The sequence below is a fragment of the Bos grunniens genome, chromosome 10 (genome assembly GCF_055505025.1).
Source record: "Bos grunniens cultivar Pamir isolate PY7600 chromosome 10, Bosgru_T2T1.0, whole genome shotgun sequence".
NCBI classification, from domain to species: domain Eukaryota; kingdom Metazoa; phylum Chordata; class Mammalia; order Artiodactyla; family Bovidae; genus Bos; species Bos grunniens.
In genome coordinates, this window is record NC_141174.1 from 83,420,490 (window position 1) to 83,433,169 (window position 12,680).

A 12,680-nucleotide genomic window follows, 5' to 3' on the forward strand; every position below is an offset into this window, starting at 1 on the left:
CCGTCTTAAATTTATTAATACAATTGCTCTTATATGATCATGTCATGCCTTAAGTCCACTAGTAGGAAATTGATTTCAATTTTAATCTAATTTACCAAATTGATTTCTTTTGAAGATCATTATTTTCACTGCTTTTTGTAAGGGCTTAGAATTAGTCAATCGGAGAAGGCAATGGCACCCCACTCCAGTACTCTTGCCTGGAAAATACCATGGACGGAGGAGCCTGGTAGGCTGCAGTCCTTGGGGTCGCTAAGAGTCAGACACGACTGAGCGACTTCACTTTCTCTTTTCACTTTCATGCATTGGAGAAGGAAATGGCAACCCATTCCAGTGTTCTTGCCTGGAGAATCCCAGGGACGGGGAAGCCTGGTGGGCTGCCATCTATGGGGTCACACAGAGTCGGACACGACTGAAGTGTCTTAGCATAGCATAGCATAGAATTAGTCAGCAGAAGTAATCAAACAAAATACTCTTAATGGAGACTTTTAACAGTCTCTTGCTATTTATCGCTCATTATATCAGTCTGCCCAGTATCTTTCAGCACCAGTGGAGAAAAATTGTTTCATTTAATCACAACTGTCATACAACTCTATTTTAAGCATGAGATGGGGTGTGGGAAGAATAATGGTTTGGGGTGTTAGAACTGAATATTCATCATCCTTAGCAAGAAGTTAGAAGATTGTTTCTGGAAGTGAAATATCAAGAAATAGAAGAATAAACACTTTTTACTATATTATACTATTGTGTACCAAGCAACTGAAAAGATTTGAGTGTTTTTGACTTTAGGGAGCAGAAATTGAGGATGATGAAGTGGTTTGCTGTAATCTTTTTAGAACTGTTTAATGTCATAAATTTTTTTTTAAGTTACTGTCATAAATCTTGTATGACTTCTTTTGATAAAAAAATTTTCAATGTTTGATATCCAGTTTCATTTCTAGCCTGTGTAAGACAAGAAATATGCTTGTTAGCTTATCTTAAAGCAGAATTTTATTGGGATAGAGAAGTCAAACTAGGAAAATTTGCATGATCCTTTGGTAGAACCGGGCATACCCAGGATTAACCTAGCTTTACTTTACTAACCTTCTGACTTTCCAATAGCCTTTTTTTTTTTCCCCCCCTTCCCTTGTCTCTGGGGTTTTAGAGATTTGTGGTATTGAGGTAACAAGTCTTTAACTCTGCTTTGTACATTTCTGTGAAGTAATCTATGAATTACATGTGTTAAAACTTTGGATATATTTTTATAACTAAGATAAAATGATGAAGATAAAGAGAACTAAAATTTTTTTATTTGTAGTATATTTTGGTTGACCACTGGGTCCCCTCAAGTTTTCATCTACTGCTATTGAAGAACTTTGAACATTTTGTTACTTATATAGTGAAATATAAGTTCATGAAATAAATTTAAGCATCATTTTTTAACCATAATTTCTTTCTTGTTTTTCACAGACTTTGTCCATTGGTGTTCTTGATATTTTTGGGTTTGAAGATTATGAAAATAATAGCTTTGAACAGTTCTGTATTAATTTTGCTAATGAACGTTTACAACACTACTTTAATCAGCATATCTTTAAATTGGAGCAAGTGAGTACCTAAATGGGCTTCCCAGGTGGCTTGGTGGTAAAGCATCCGCCTGCCAATGCAGGAGATGTGGGTTCAATACCTGGGTTGGGAAGATCCCCGGGAGGAGGAAATGGCAATCCACTCTAGTATTCCTGCCTTGAAAATCCCAAGGACAGAGGAGCCTGACGGGTTACAGTCCATGAGTTCACAAAGAGTCGGACACAACTGAGTGACTGAGCACACACATGTGTGAGGATGTGAATGTGTGTTCACTTACCCCTTCCCCATTCCCTGAACCCCAACCTGTACCTTCATATACACCACATAAATTTTTTGAGTCATAGTCATGATAAGTATTTTAAATGTTGATTTCAATAAAGATATTATTGTCTTCATATTAGTGTAAGCAAATGACAGATGAGAGCATAGTTTTTTGGGCCTTATCACACAGGGTTTTCTGTTTTAATTAAAAGGCCTTAAGTAGAATCAGTAATATGTGCTTATTTGATGGAACCTTTGAATGAAAAGATCTATGGGTTTGTTTTGATTTTTGTTGATGTTTTTGATTTTTAATTGCTTTTGTGGCCTTGGTCACAGTGTGTCATATTAAGTATGCTTGTTTGATTCCTTTGATCTCTTAGTTCAAGGATGGGATAGAGGAGCTTATTAATAGAATCTTAAATCAGCTTAGAATGTGGATACAAAGAGATAGGACAGTATAGAGAGACCAAATTGAGTAACTACATATCTTTTATGAGATGGTCAAATTGATTGAATTAGGATAGAAAGAGTAAGCCATCAGTTTACATGAGAATTCTTAGGGTAACTGCAGGGTTGAAAGTGTGGATTCTTTTTCTAAGCCAGATTTAAATTTAGTAACAAGTTGAGTTTATGGCCCAGAAGTTAAGTTTGAAGACATAAATAGAAGCTGGGTTCACACTCAACTGAAAGGAAATAATGAAGAAAAGAAATGAACAGAAAATCACAACAGTTTCCTGTCATTGGGGCTTGCTCTATCTTGGCTTTAAGCACAACTGTTTAAGCACCACTGTTAAAAGATAGTATTATTTTTTATAATATCACCTAACATGTAGTGCTTACCATTAAGTGATAGAAATAAAAATATACCAAAGATGCTTTGGGAGGAAACATTTTGATAATTTTAATTACTGAAGTTCACTTCTAATTATTGCCCCAAATTAATACATTTGCATTTAAGATGGGAGAAATATGTAATAAATGCCATGCAGGATGATAGGTACTAAAATCAAATATAAGGTAAAGTAGTGATAGAAAGGATGAAATTTATTAGAATTTGTTGAAAGTCTGCAGAGATTTCCTAGGAATAGAGTGATTCTGAAATAGAGTTTTGAATAGAAAGTTGAGCTCACCAGACTGTCAATGGGGAAAAGATATTTTAAACAAAGATAACAATATCTTTAAAACTGTGAGGCATAAAATAGCAGAGCACTTTTGATGAACTGGAAATGATTCAGTGTAGCAAAAATACAGGATATAAGGATGTGGGCAGGAAAGGAGATAAGTTTGATGAGATAGTCTCAATCAGATAGTTGTTCAGAGAAGATTAGAATTTTTCTGTTAGAGAATGGGGAGCTATTTGAAGTATGTGTAGCAAACATTTCAGAGAAGGCAATGGCACCCCACTCCAGTACTCTTGCCTGGAAAATCCCATGGACGGAGGAGCCTGGTAGGCTGCAGTCCGTGGGGTTGCTAGAGTCGGACATGACTGAACAACTTCATTTTCACTTTTCACTTTCATGCATTGGAGAAGGAAATGGCAACCCACTCCAGTGTTCTTGCCTGGAGAATCCCAGGGACGGGGAAGCCTGGTGGGCTGCCAACCATGGGGTCGCACAGAGTCGGACACGACTGAAGCGACTTAGCAGCAGCAGTAGCAGCAAACATTTGAATTGGCACTGTGCAAGATGTATTGAAGGGAGTCAGTTATATTTCAGGCACTGTTAGGCATTGAAGATAAACAGTTTAGAATTGAAGAATCTTATTATTGAGTTCATAATCTAGTGAGTTGTTCTTTTGTCTGTTCCTCTTCTGGGGATATCAGACTAGGAAATTTTGACCAAACTTGCCTTACAGAACATCTAAAAAGTAAAACAACTGAACAAAACATAATTGAAAGCATTGGAGTACCTTCAAATAAGTGAAGCTTTACAGGGCTCAGATACGCAAGCATGAAATATCTAGGGAGATGAACTCAGCATTCAGGAAATGCTTTGTTGCTAGAGACATTTCTCTTCTGGTAGAAGGCTTCCAAAAAGGATTTTGTCCAGATTAAAGAACAAAAGAGGAGCTCCTCGGCAAGTCCCAGAGGCTTGAAGACCTTAAAGGGTTATATCTTATAATAAAGGTAATGCAGAAATAGGGCTTTTCCAGTGGCTTAGTCAGTAAAGAATCCACCTGCCATACAGGAGACCCAGGCTCAATCCCTGGGTCAGGAAGATCCCCTGGAGAAGGAAATGGCAGCCCACTCCAGTATTCTTGTCTGGGAAATCCCATGGACAGAGGAGCCTGTCAGGCTACAGTCTGTGGGGTCACAAGAGTCAGACATGACTCAGTGACTAAACCAACCACCAAAGCAGAAATAGAGCAGGCAGGCATTATAGGGGCTAAAGCTCAGTTTAAAATAATTTCAGTTCCTGATTGGGTTAAAACAGTGTAGAATTTCCAGTGTTCTTAGCCACCTGCTAAGAGCAAATTCAGTCTCTGATGGAGAAAGAGATCATCTCATTACTAAAGTTATCTCTGCACTTTTTCACGTGCGAGCATTCAGGTTTTTAACTGAGATGTTTAAGACATACAAGGAAGGAAACCAACAAGAGAAAAAACCAAGAGAAGTGAGACAGTAGACTACCATAGGGGATTCAGATAATGATCTTATCAAACATGAACTTTAACAATGGCTTCAAGAAATTTTTTAAAGTGATAATTCTATTAAAGAACAGCAAACTTAAAAAAAAATCCTAAATTTAGGAAAATCTAGGACTAAAAAGTAGGTGAAATGAAGAACATAATATTAATTTTTCACAATTAGATATAACTTAAGAGAAAATTAGTGCTTTGGAAGATAGATCAGAAGAAATACCAGCTTGATGAATAAAGGCGGAAAATACAAATATTGTAAGAGGCATATGGGACATAGTGAAAAGATCTAACATGTGTAACAGGAATTCTGGAAAAACATATGTGAAAGTGAGAGAATAGGATTGAAGCTATATTTGAAGAAACAATGGCTGATAATTTTCCAAAATTAAAACAAAAAACTCCAATATACACATGTTGAGAAGCCCTAAGAATGCAAATGCTGGATGAGTTACAAGCTGGAATCAAGACTGGCAGGAGAAACATCAACAACCTCAGATTTTATGCAGATGATACCACTCTAACTGCAGAAAGTGAAGAGGAACCAAAGAGCCTCTTGATGAGGGTGAAAGAGGAGAGTGAAAAAGCCAACTTAAGACTAAATATTAATAAAAAACTAAAATCATGGCATCTGGCCCCAATACTGTAGGACAGATAGAAGGGAAAAGGTGGAAGTAGTGACAGATTTCCTCTTCTTGGGCTCTAAAATCACTGTGAATGGTGACTGCATCCATGAAATCAGAAGATGTTGCTTCTTGGCAGGAAAGCGATGACAAACCTAAGCAGTGTGTTGAAAAGCAGAGACATTACTCTGCTGACAAAGGTCTGTATAGTCAACACTGTGATCTTCCCAGTGGTCACGTACGGTTTTGAGAGCTGGACCATAAAGAATGCAAAACACCAAAGAATTGACGCTTTTGAACTGCGATGATAGAGAAGACTCCTGAAAGTGCCTTGGAAATTTCACAGTATTGAAATCACACAGATCTCAAAACCATAGTAAAGTTATATCAGAAACCAACAACAAAAAGATAACTAGAAAATACTTTATGATTAAAAGTTAAGAAATTTCTAAATAGCTTAGAAATTGAAAAAATTAGAGAACATATTGAACCTAATATGTTAAATATTAAAACTTGTGTCTAAAGATGTACTTTAGTCACTGAAGAAATTTGACTAATGATTTAACTAGAGGAAAATTTTACAGCTGTCAGAACATTTTAGGATTGAAGAGCAATGATTTAACACATTTGAAAATGCTCAGAAACCTAAGCAAAAGGAAATAATAGAATAAATAAAAATGAAAACAAATATATTATGGGAAGGGATCAACAAAAATCATAAGCTGTGAAACGTAAGTAATACTTTGAAATGACCAATAACATTTATAAAAGCCTCAAGAAATTACTGGGAAAGAGACAGAGACATATAAAGACAGGGATATAAATAGCCAGAATTCCAATGATAAAGACTATATCATTGTATATCCTATACATATTAAAAAGTTACAGAATACACTAAACAACTTTATGTCCATAAGTAGACTTATCAAATAATATGAGAAAAAACTTTTCAAAACTGTGTTGACACAGATAAAACAAAAGTTCAAATCTTTTAACTATTGGAACTTCCCTTGCCATCCTTTGGTTGAGAAGCCACCTGCCAATGCAGGGGACATAGGTTCCATCCCTGGTCCAGGAAGATCCTGCATGTCATGGAGCAACTAAGCCCGTGTGCCACAACTAGTGAACCTGGGCACTTGGAGCCCACGGTCTGCAGTAAGAGAAGCCACCTCAATGAGAAGCCTACACGCAGCAACTAGAGAGTAGCTCCCACTTGCTGCAACTAGAGAAAGCCTGTGTGCAGCAATGAAGACCCAGCTCAACCCCCCAAAAAAATTACGTAACTGTTAAAGAAATTGAATATGTAATTAAATTCTTTCCGTAAAGGACATTGTAAGCCAAAATGGCACCATTGATGAATTCTGCCAATGGTGAGAGAAGTATTTTCAGTTTGACATAAATGGTGAAAGTATTTTCAGTTTAACATAAATTTTTATGTGGAATAGATAAAAGGGGACAATTCTAAACATATTTTGGGGAGCCAAGATAACCTAAATCTGTGAAGAACATTATTAGAAGTGGGAATTTTCAATTTTCTAATATTTGTTTAGAAAATTTTCAGTTTGCTAATATTTAAACAAATATTAGCAAACTAAGTCCAGCGAGATATGCAAAAGAATAATATATCAGAACCAAGTGGAGTTTTTTCTGGTGTGTATTACATCTGACCACCAATCAGTTTAATTCATCTGTTAACAAAGCAGAAGAAGAAAAAAATTCATGGTGTTCTCAATAAAAATATAAAAATGCGTTTGATAAAATTACATACTCAGTCTTATTCAAAACAAAACCTTTAGCAAACTCGGTATAGAAGGGAACTTCCTGATAAAGGCCATTTACAAAAAACCAACAGTTAATATCATACTTAATGGAAACAGACTAAATGATTTCCCCCTAAGATTGAGAACAAGGCAAGGATGTTTTCTAAGAATTTTTATCATGAATGTAGGCATGTGAGGACATCCAAATGGAAAGTAAACATAGGAAAAGATATTTCATTTATTAGTCTTTGCTGCTGCTAAGTCACTTCAGTCGTGTCCGACTCTGTGCGACCCCATAGACGGCAGCCCACCAGGCTCCCCCATCCCTGGGATTCTCTAGGCAAGAACATGGGAGTGGGTTGCCATTTCCTTCTCCAATGCATAAAAGTGAAAAGTGAAAGTGAAGTCGCTCAGTCGTGTCCGACCCTCTGCGACCCCATGGACTTCAGCCTTCCAGGCTCCTCCGTCCATGGGATTTTCCAGGCAAGAGTACTGGAGTGGGGTGCCATCACCTTCTCCATGTTAGTCTTTAGGGAAAATAAAATTAAACCCATACTTAAATATTTCTAGGCATTCACCAGAGTGACTAAAATGAAAAAAACTGACAATGCAGGTATTAGAGAAATACTGTGCACTGGGAAGTCTCATACACTGGTGGTGGGTGCATAGATTGGTACAGCCACTTTAGAAAATTGTTTGGCAGTATCTTCTGAGTTTATATGTTTGTACTTTATAAGCCGGCGGTTTCACTCTCCAAATCTATATAAATGCTTACAAAAAGTTTTGTACAGAAATGTACATAATGCCCTTATTTTTAATAGCCAAAATTGGAAATGAGTGTAATGTCCATCAATAGTCCAGTAGATGAATGTATTGTATATAAATATATCATTGGTTCTTGAGGAGTTAGTTATTCTTCTTCTATTCCTACTGGTACAATCAGTATCACCTAGGCACTCCTTCCAAGTGCACTACCCCAAACTTTCTTATTCACACATTCTGAGTTTGTGGCTTCTTTTTTTAGCAAGCTCTTCATGTGATTCTGTTGTATATTAAAATTTGAGAGTTAATGTTCTGTAGCAGATTTTGGCATGCCTTTTCTATAAAAAAGTATAAGTAAATCAGTCTTCTGGGTTTTGGAGGCCATGTGCTCTCAGTTCTGCTATTACTTTGAGAAAGCAGCCTGGACAATGCATAAATGAGTAAATGTACTCCACTACCCGTCTTACAGCAATTAAAATGCATGTACTTTAGATGCGTTCGACAACATAGATGTTTCTCTGAAACATAATGTTGAGTAACAGAAGAAACGCCAGATCAAAAGAATATGTATTGCATGGTTCTATATATATATAATTTTTATAAAGAGGTGGATTTTGTCAGAGGTATAGAAGTTAGGATAATAGTTAACTTTGAGCAGGAGGATCTGAATCACCGTTGGGAAACTGGAATGGGAAGGGATTTTGAAATACTAGTAAAGAATATAAAAATCCATGTGCTTACACTATCTAGTATGCTGTTTATCCATGCTGTGAAAAGGAAGAGGGAAAAAGCTTTACCACTGCTTGGGGGTGACCTTATATAGCATTACTTGCTTGTGAAACTGTTGAGGGGGAAGGACTAAGTTAGCACTTACTTTTTACAATTAGAGTAACTAGTTTATACGAGGGTCCACTTTTCCTTACAGGATAATGATAATACAGAAAGAATGATTCAATTATTAACATCACTGTTTCACAAAATCACTGTATTTGCTGAGAGGTATGCAAATATAATCAGTGAATACTAAAACCATCAGATGAACAGGATATTAATTTGATGCCTAAATATCATTCAGTGTAGAACCTTCTTTATTTTCAGAATCATCTTTCTGACACTTTAAAAAGTAAAAGTAAAAGCATCACAGAGATGAATAAAAGAATATTTATTTCCCAGTGTAGATGTTAAAGAAGGAACAGTAGGGGCTTCATAAGAGAGTTTTGAATGGTTACTCAGTGTGTGAGCTTTGAGTTTAGTCTTGGAATTGGGGAAACTCCTCTGCCCCTGCCTTTTGAAAGTTATTCTGTTTATTTTGTCAAAGTTCACTGTGTACGAATTCTATATGATTTTTATCAGTGATCACTGGAGGTGATAGTTTTCCATTTTTCTCAGACATTGTTTCATTATATTCACTGTTGATGATCCAATAGTTCTTTTTGATGGCTTCAAGTTGTGTGGGAGAAATTAGTCTTTTTCGTTTTACATTTTTCCATAGTGTAGTCATCAGATAGTGTAGCTAAAACAAATCACACTTAGTTTTCCATCTGAATGGAATCACAAATAGGATTCTAATCAGAAAATTTGGTTGCATGTACTATTAAAAGAAAATAGACATATACTATATCACAATTTTATGAAACTGAAATATACATTTCTTTCATTGTGTAGATTAATGATTTTTCAAAGTTTAGTCTATTCTTTTAATCCTGGTAAAAACTTTTTAGTCCTTATTCTCACATACCTTTTATTTTCTGCAAGATGAATAAATTGTTAATTTGTATTTCCTAGGAGGAATATAGAACTGAAGGTATCAGCTGGCACAATATAGACTACATTGATAATACCTGTTGCATAAATCTTATTAGCAAGAAACCAACAGGTCTGCTCCATCTTTTGGATGAAGAAAGCAAGTGAGTATGATTCGTTTCAGTTTTGTTATTGGCCATGTGAGTTTTTCATGTCTTCTTAAGCCCTAAACTTTCTTCTTAATGTTATTAAGAGCAAAAGTTTCCCTGGTATGCATTTTTTTGTGTGTTTATAAGAAAATTGGATGGACTTCACTACTGAACTCATTTTTTCCTTGACTTTTTCCAAATTTCTTCTGCAAAGTCACTTTGATGTTCAATTGTTGGTATATATTTTTTTGTTTTGTGTTTCTTATTGAATTAAGTTTTACATATGAGATGTGTTTGCAGTTTTCTTGCTTAGTGGTAAAGAATATAATAATAGATTTGTGATATCTGCCATGGCTGTGCAAGTTTTTAGTGACCACATATGTTAGATATTTGCCATCCCTTGGTAACACTGTTCAGTATAAGTTAGGTAAGCTAAGTGTAGTCGCTCAGTTGTGTCAGACTCTTTGTGACCCCATGAACTGTAGCCCCTCAGTCTCCTCTGTCCATGGGATTCTCCAGGCAAGAATACTGGAGTGGGTTGCTATTTCCTTCTCCAGGGGATCTTCCCGACCCAGGGATTGAACTTGCGTCTTCCGTATTACAGGCAGATGTTTTACCCTCTGAGCCACCAGGGAAGCCTGACCAAACTTAAATATATATGTTGCAGAAATAAAGCTTCATGGAGCATCCTCCACCATGTTCTCAGTGCTCTGGAAAGTATTATTATAGTTTAATTATTCTAAGAGATGGCAAATCTAGAACTGGAGAAACCAAAGTGGTGGAGAGTGTGTTGGTTTTCCATGACTCTTTAGTAAAATATTTAGAAATTGAATTAGGTCACTTGATTCCTTGTTTAATACTATACCCATTAAACTAAGATATAAAATATTAAGTAGTAACTTTCATAGGTAGGATGACTGTATACCAGGTTTGTGTAGGACAATCTATAAAGTTTATACTGATTGTTCATTTTAGTTATTAAAGGCACCTACTTTAAGAATATCCTGATATGTATGGTAAGTTGTATGTTATTGCCATTTAATATTCCATAAACTCACAGAATTGCTGCATAGAATTATAAAGTAATATGGCAGAGCTGCAAAATATATTGGAAATGATATTGCCAACAATTATATCTGCCCTTCCATCATTAGTCTATTTCCATTAATCTAAATGAATTAAAATTCAGCAAAAAGCATTTTAATTTTATGTGCAAAGTTGTAAATGTTTGTTGTATTGCTCTATATTTCCCAAAACATACATTATCTCTTATAAAATTTTGAAGTTAGTGGTTCTTAACTCTGCTTGCATGCCTTAATTCTGATGTATTTTATTTTAGAAAGTGTCATAGGTGATTTTGATATTTAGTATGGAGAACCATTGTAGATATTGAAATGATAAGCAGTTATTTTGAGATGTCTTATGAACAAGAAAATTTAAGCAATTTGAGAAAAAGATCATATGTATAGTAAATGATGGACTTGAGATTCAAACCCACCAGGTATTTCTGAATAAGAAGCTTTAATTTTGTCTTTTACTTGAACTTTTGTTTTCCTTTTTTATTGTAGTAACATTGGTTTATAACATTATATAAGATTCATATGTACATTATATTTCTACTTCTGTATACCCTACAGTATGTGCTGACTACCAAAAGTATATTTTTTATCTGTCACCATACAGTTGATCCCTTTTACCAATTTCACCTTCCCCCTGCCCCATCTTCTCTGGTATATAAAAAACTAGTATACAAGCAAAATCAAAATACAAGAATAAACCAAACAAAACAAACATGAGCTACGGAGAACAGAGTAATGAGCTTGTGCTTTGAAGTATTGTCCTTATTTGCTTTACCATAATGCTTAGACTGTGATGTCAGAAGTTCAGGGTTGTATTCCAGCTCTATTAACTACCCTCAGCAAATCTCTTAATATCCTTAGTCCTCAGTTTTCTTGCATGCAAAAAGGAAATAATGATGATTAATTATAATGCTGTCTACTCTATATCTTACAGTGGTTGTGAGCAGGAAATAAGCTATGGATATATAATTAAAACATGAATAGAGCAAAGGGGCCTTGTCTGTTATTCTTTAAGCAAAGTTTCATTGAGTGTACATCTTACTATGTTATACAAAGACCATCTTTACTTGGTCAGTTGCTACCTCACAGAAATGTAGATATTTCCCAGTGAAAAGAATGTCACCTTTTTGCTGTTACCCAGAAGCTTGTGGAGTTAAGCCACAGGTCCAGAAATTACAGGAAGACAGATGTTGGCTCAATATAAGAAAGAGCTTTTTAATCATTAGAACTGATTAGCAGCTGCTTCATAAAGTAGTAGAATTTTCCATTATAGTAATTATTTTGCATCATCTATCAAGGTACTTTTGCAGGTAGAAGATTGGACTGAATAACCTCTTGATTGCCACTTCAATTGTGCTTCTATATCAACTCCATAAAATTTTTTAATAAACCGTAGTATTATTTCCCTTGCTTTAAGTTAATCCTGTTATCTTTCCTTATAAATTAGCCAGATTTGTGTCTCTGTTTTAACTTCCTAGAAGATGCAAAGACATGAAATGTTTTCCCTCTTTCATGTACCAGTGAAGAGGACTTGACAATAAATTAGTGTCATTTGGAAAGAGCTGTTTTTGAAATCACTTTGAGTATTTTTCCTCTGAAAATATTTTGTTCTGTAGAGGATATATTACATGAAATATCCTTCCTGGTATTCCTGCTTCAGTCAGTGTGTTTGTAGTGCTTTAGGAGCACATGTTGGAAGTTAGAATTCTTGTTTAGTCTTGTCTGCTAGCTGTTCAAATTTTATACATTAGATTCTAAAGGATTCAGTGTGGAGTTTAGAAAGGAGGAATGGTGTAAGCAAAGTTAAGAGTGTTACTAGTCTTTCCCATAGTACTCAGTGTGACCTGCTGACAGCAGCACTGGCGTCATCGTAAAGGTTGTTACAAGTACAGAGTCTCACACTTCTGTCCCAGACTTCTTGACCAGACTCTGCGTTTTATTTAACAAACTGAAGTTAAAAATCAGAGCATTCATTTAGGCCAACATTTTATCAATCTTGCTTGTTCGTAAGAATTACCTGGGGAACTTATAAATAGTACTTTGTCACTGGCCTAGCATCAATTCAGTAGAATCACAGGAGGTGGGGTCCAGGCATTGGTATTTTTA

The 12,680-nt window shown here is 35.6% G+C and overlaps 1 protein-coding gene across 39 annotated transcripts in view; it reads left to right on the forward strand.

The window, feature by feature from the left end:
• The window catches only part of MYO9A (myosin IXA), a 257,518-nt gene that overhangs the window by 105,229 nt on the left and 139,609 nt on the right, over positions 1-12,680 (forward strand). For all 39 annotated transcript variants that reach the window (XM_086322710.1, XM_086322713.1, XM_086322730.1 and 36 more), the window contains 2 exons: positions 1,447-1,581; positions 9,389-9,510. In XM_086322710.1, coding sequence (XP_086178836.1) covers positions 1,447-1,581; positions 9,389-9,510 — 257 coding nt within the window. The remainder of the gene's footprint in view (positions 1-1,446; positions 1,582-9,388; positions 9,511-12,680) is intronic.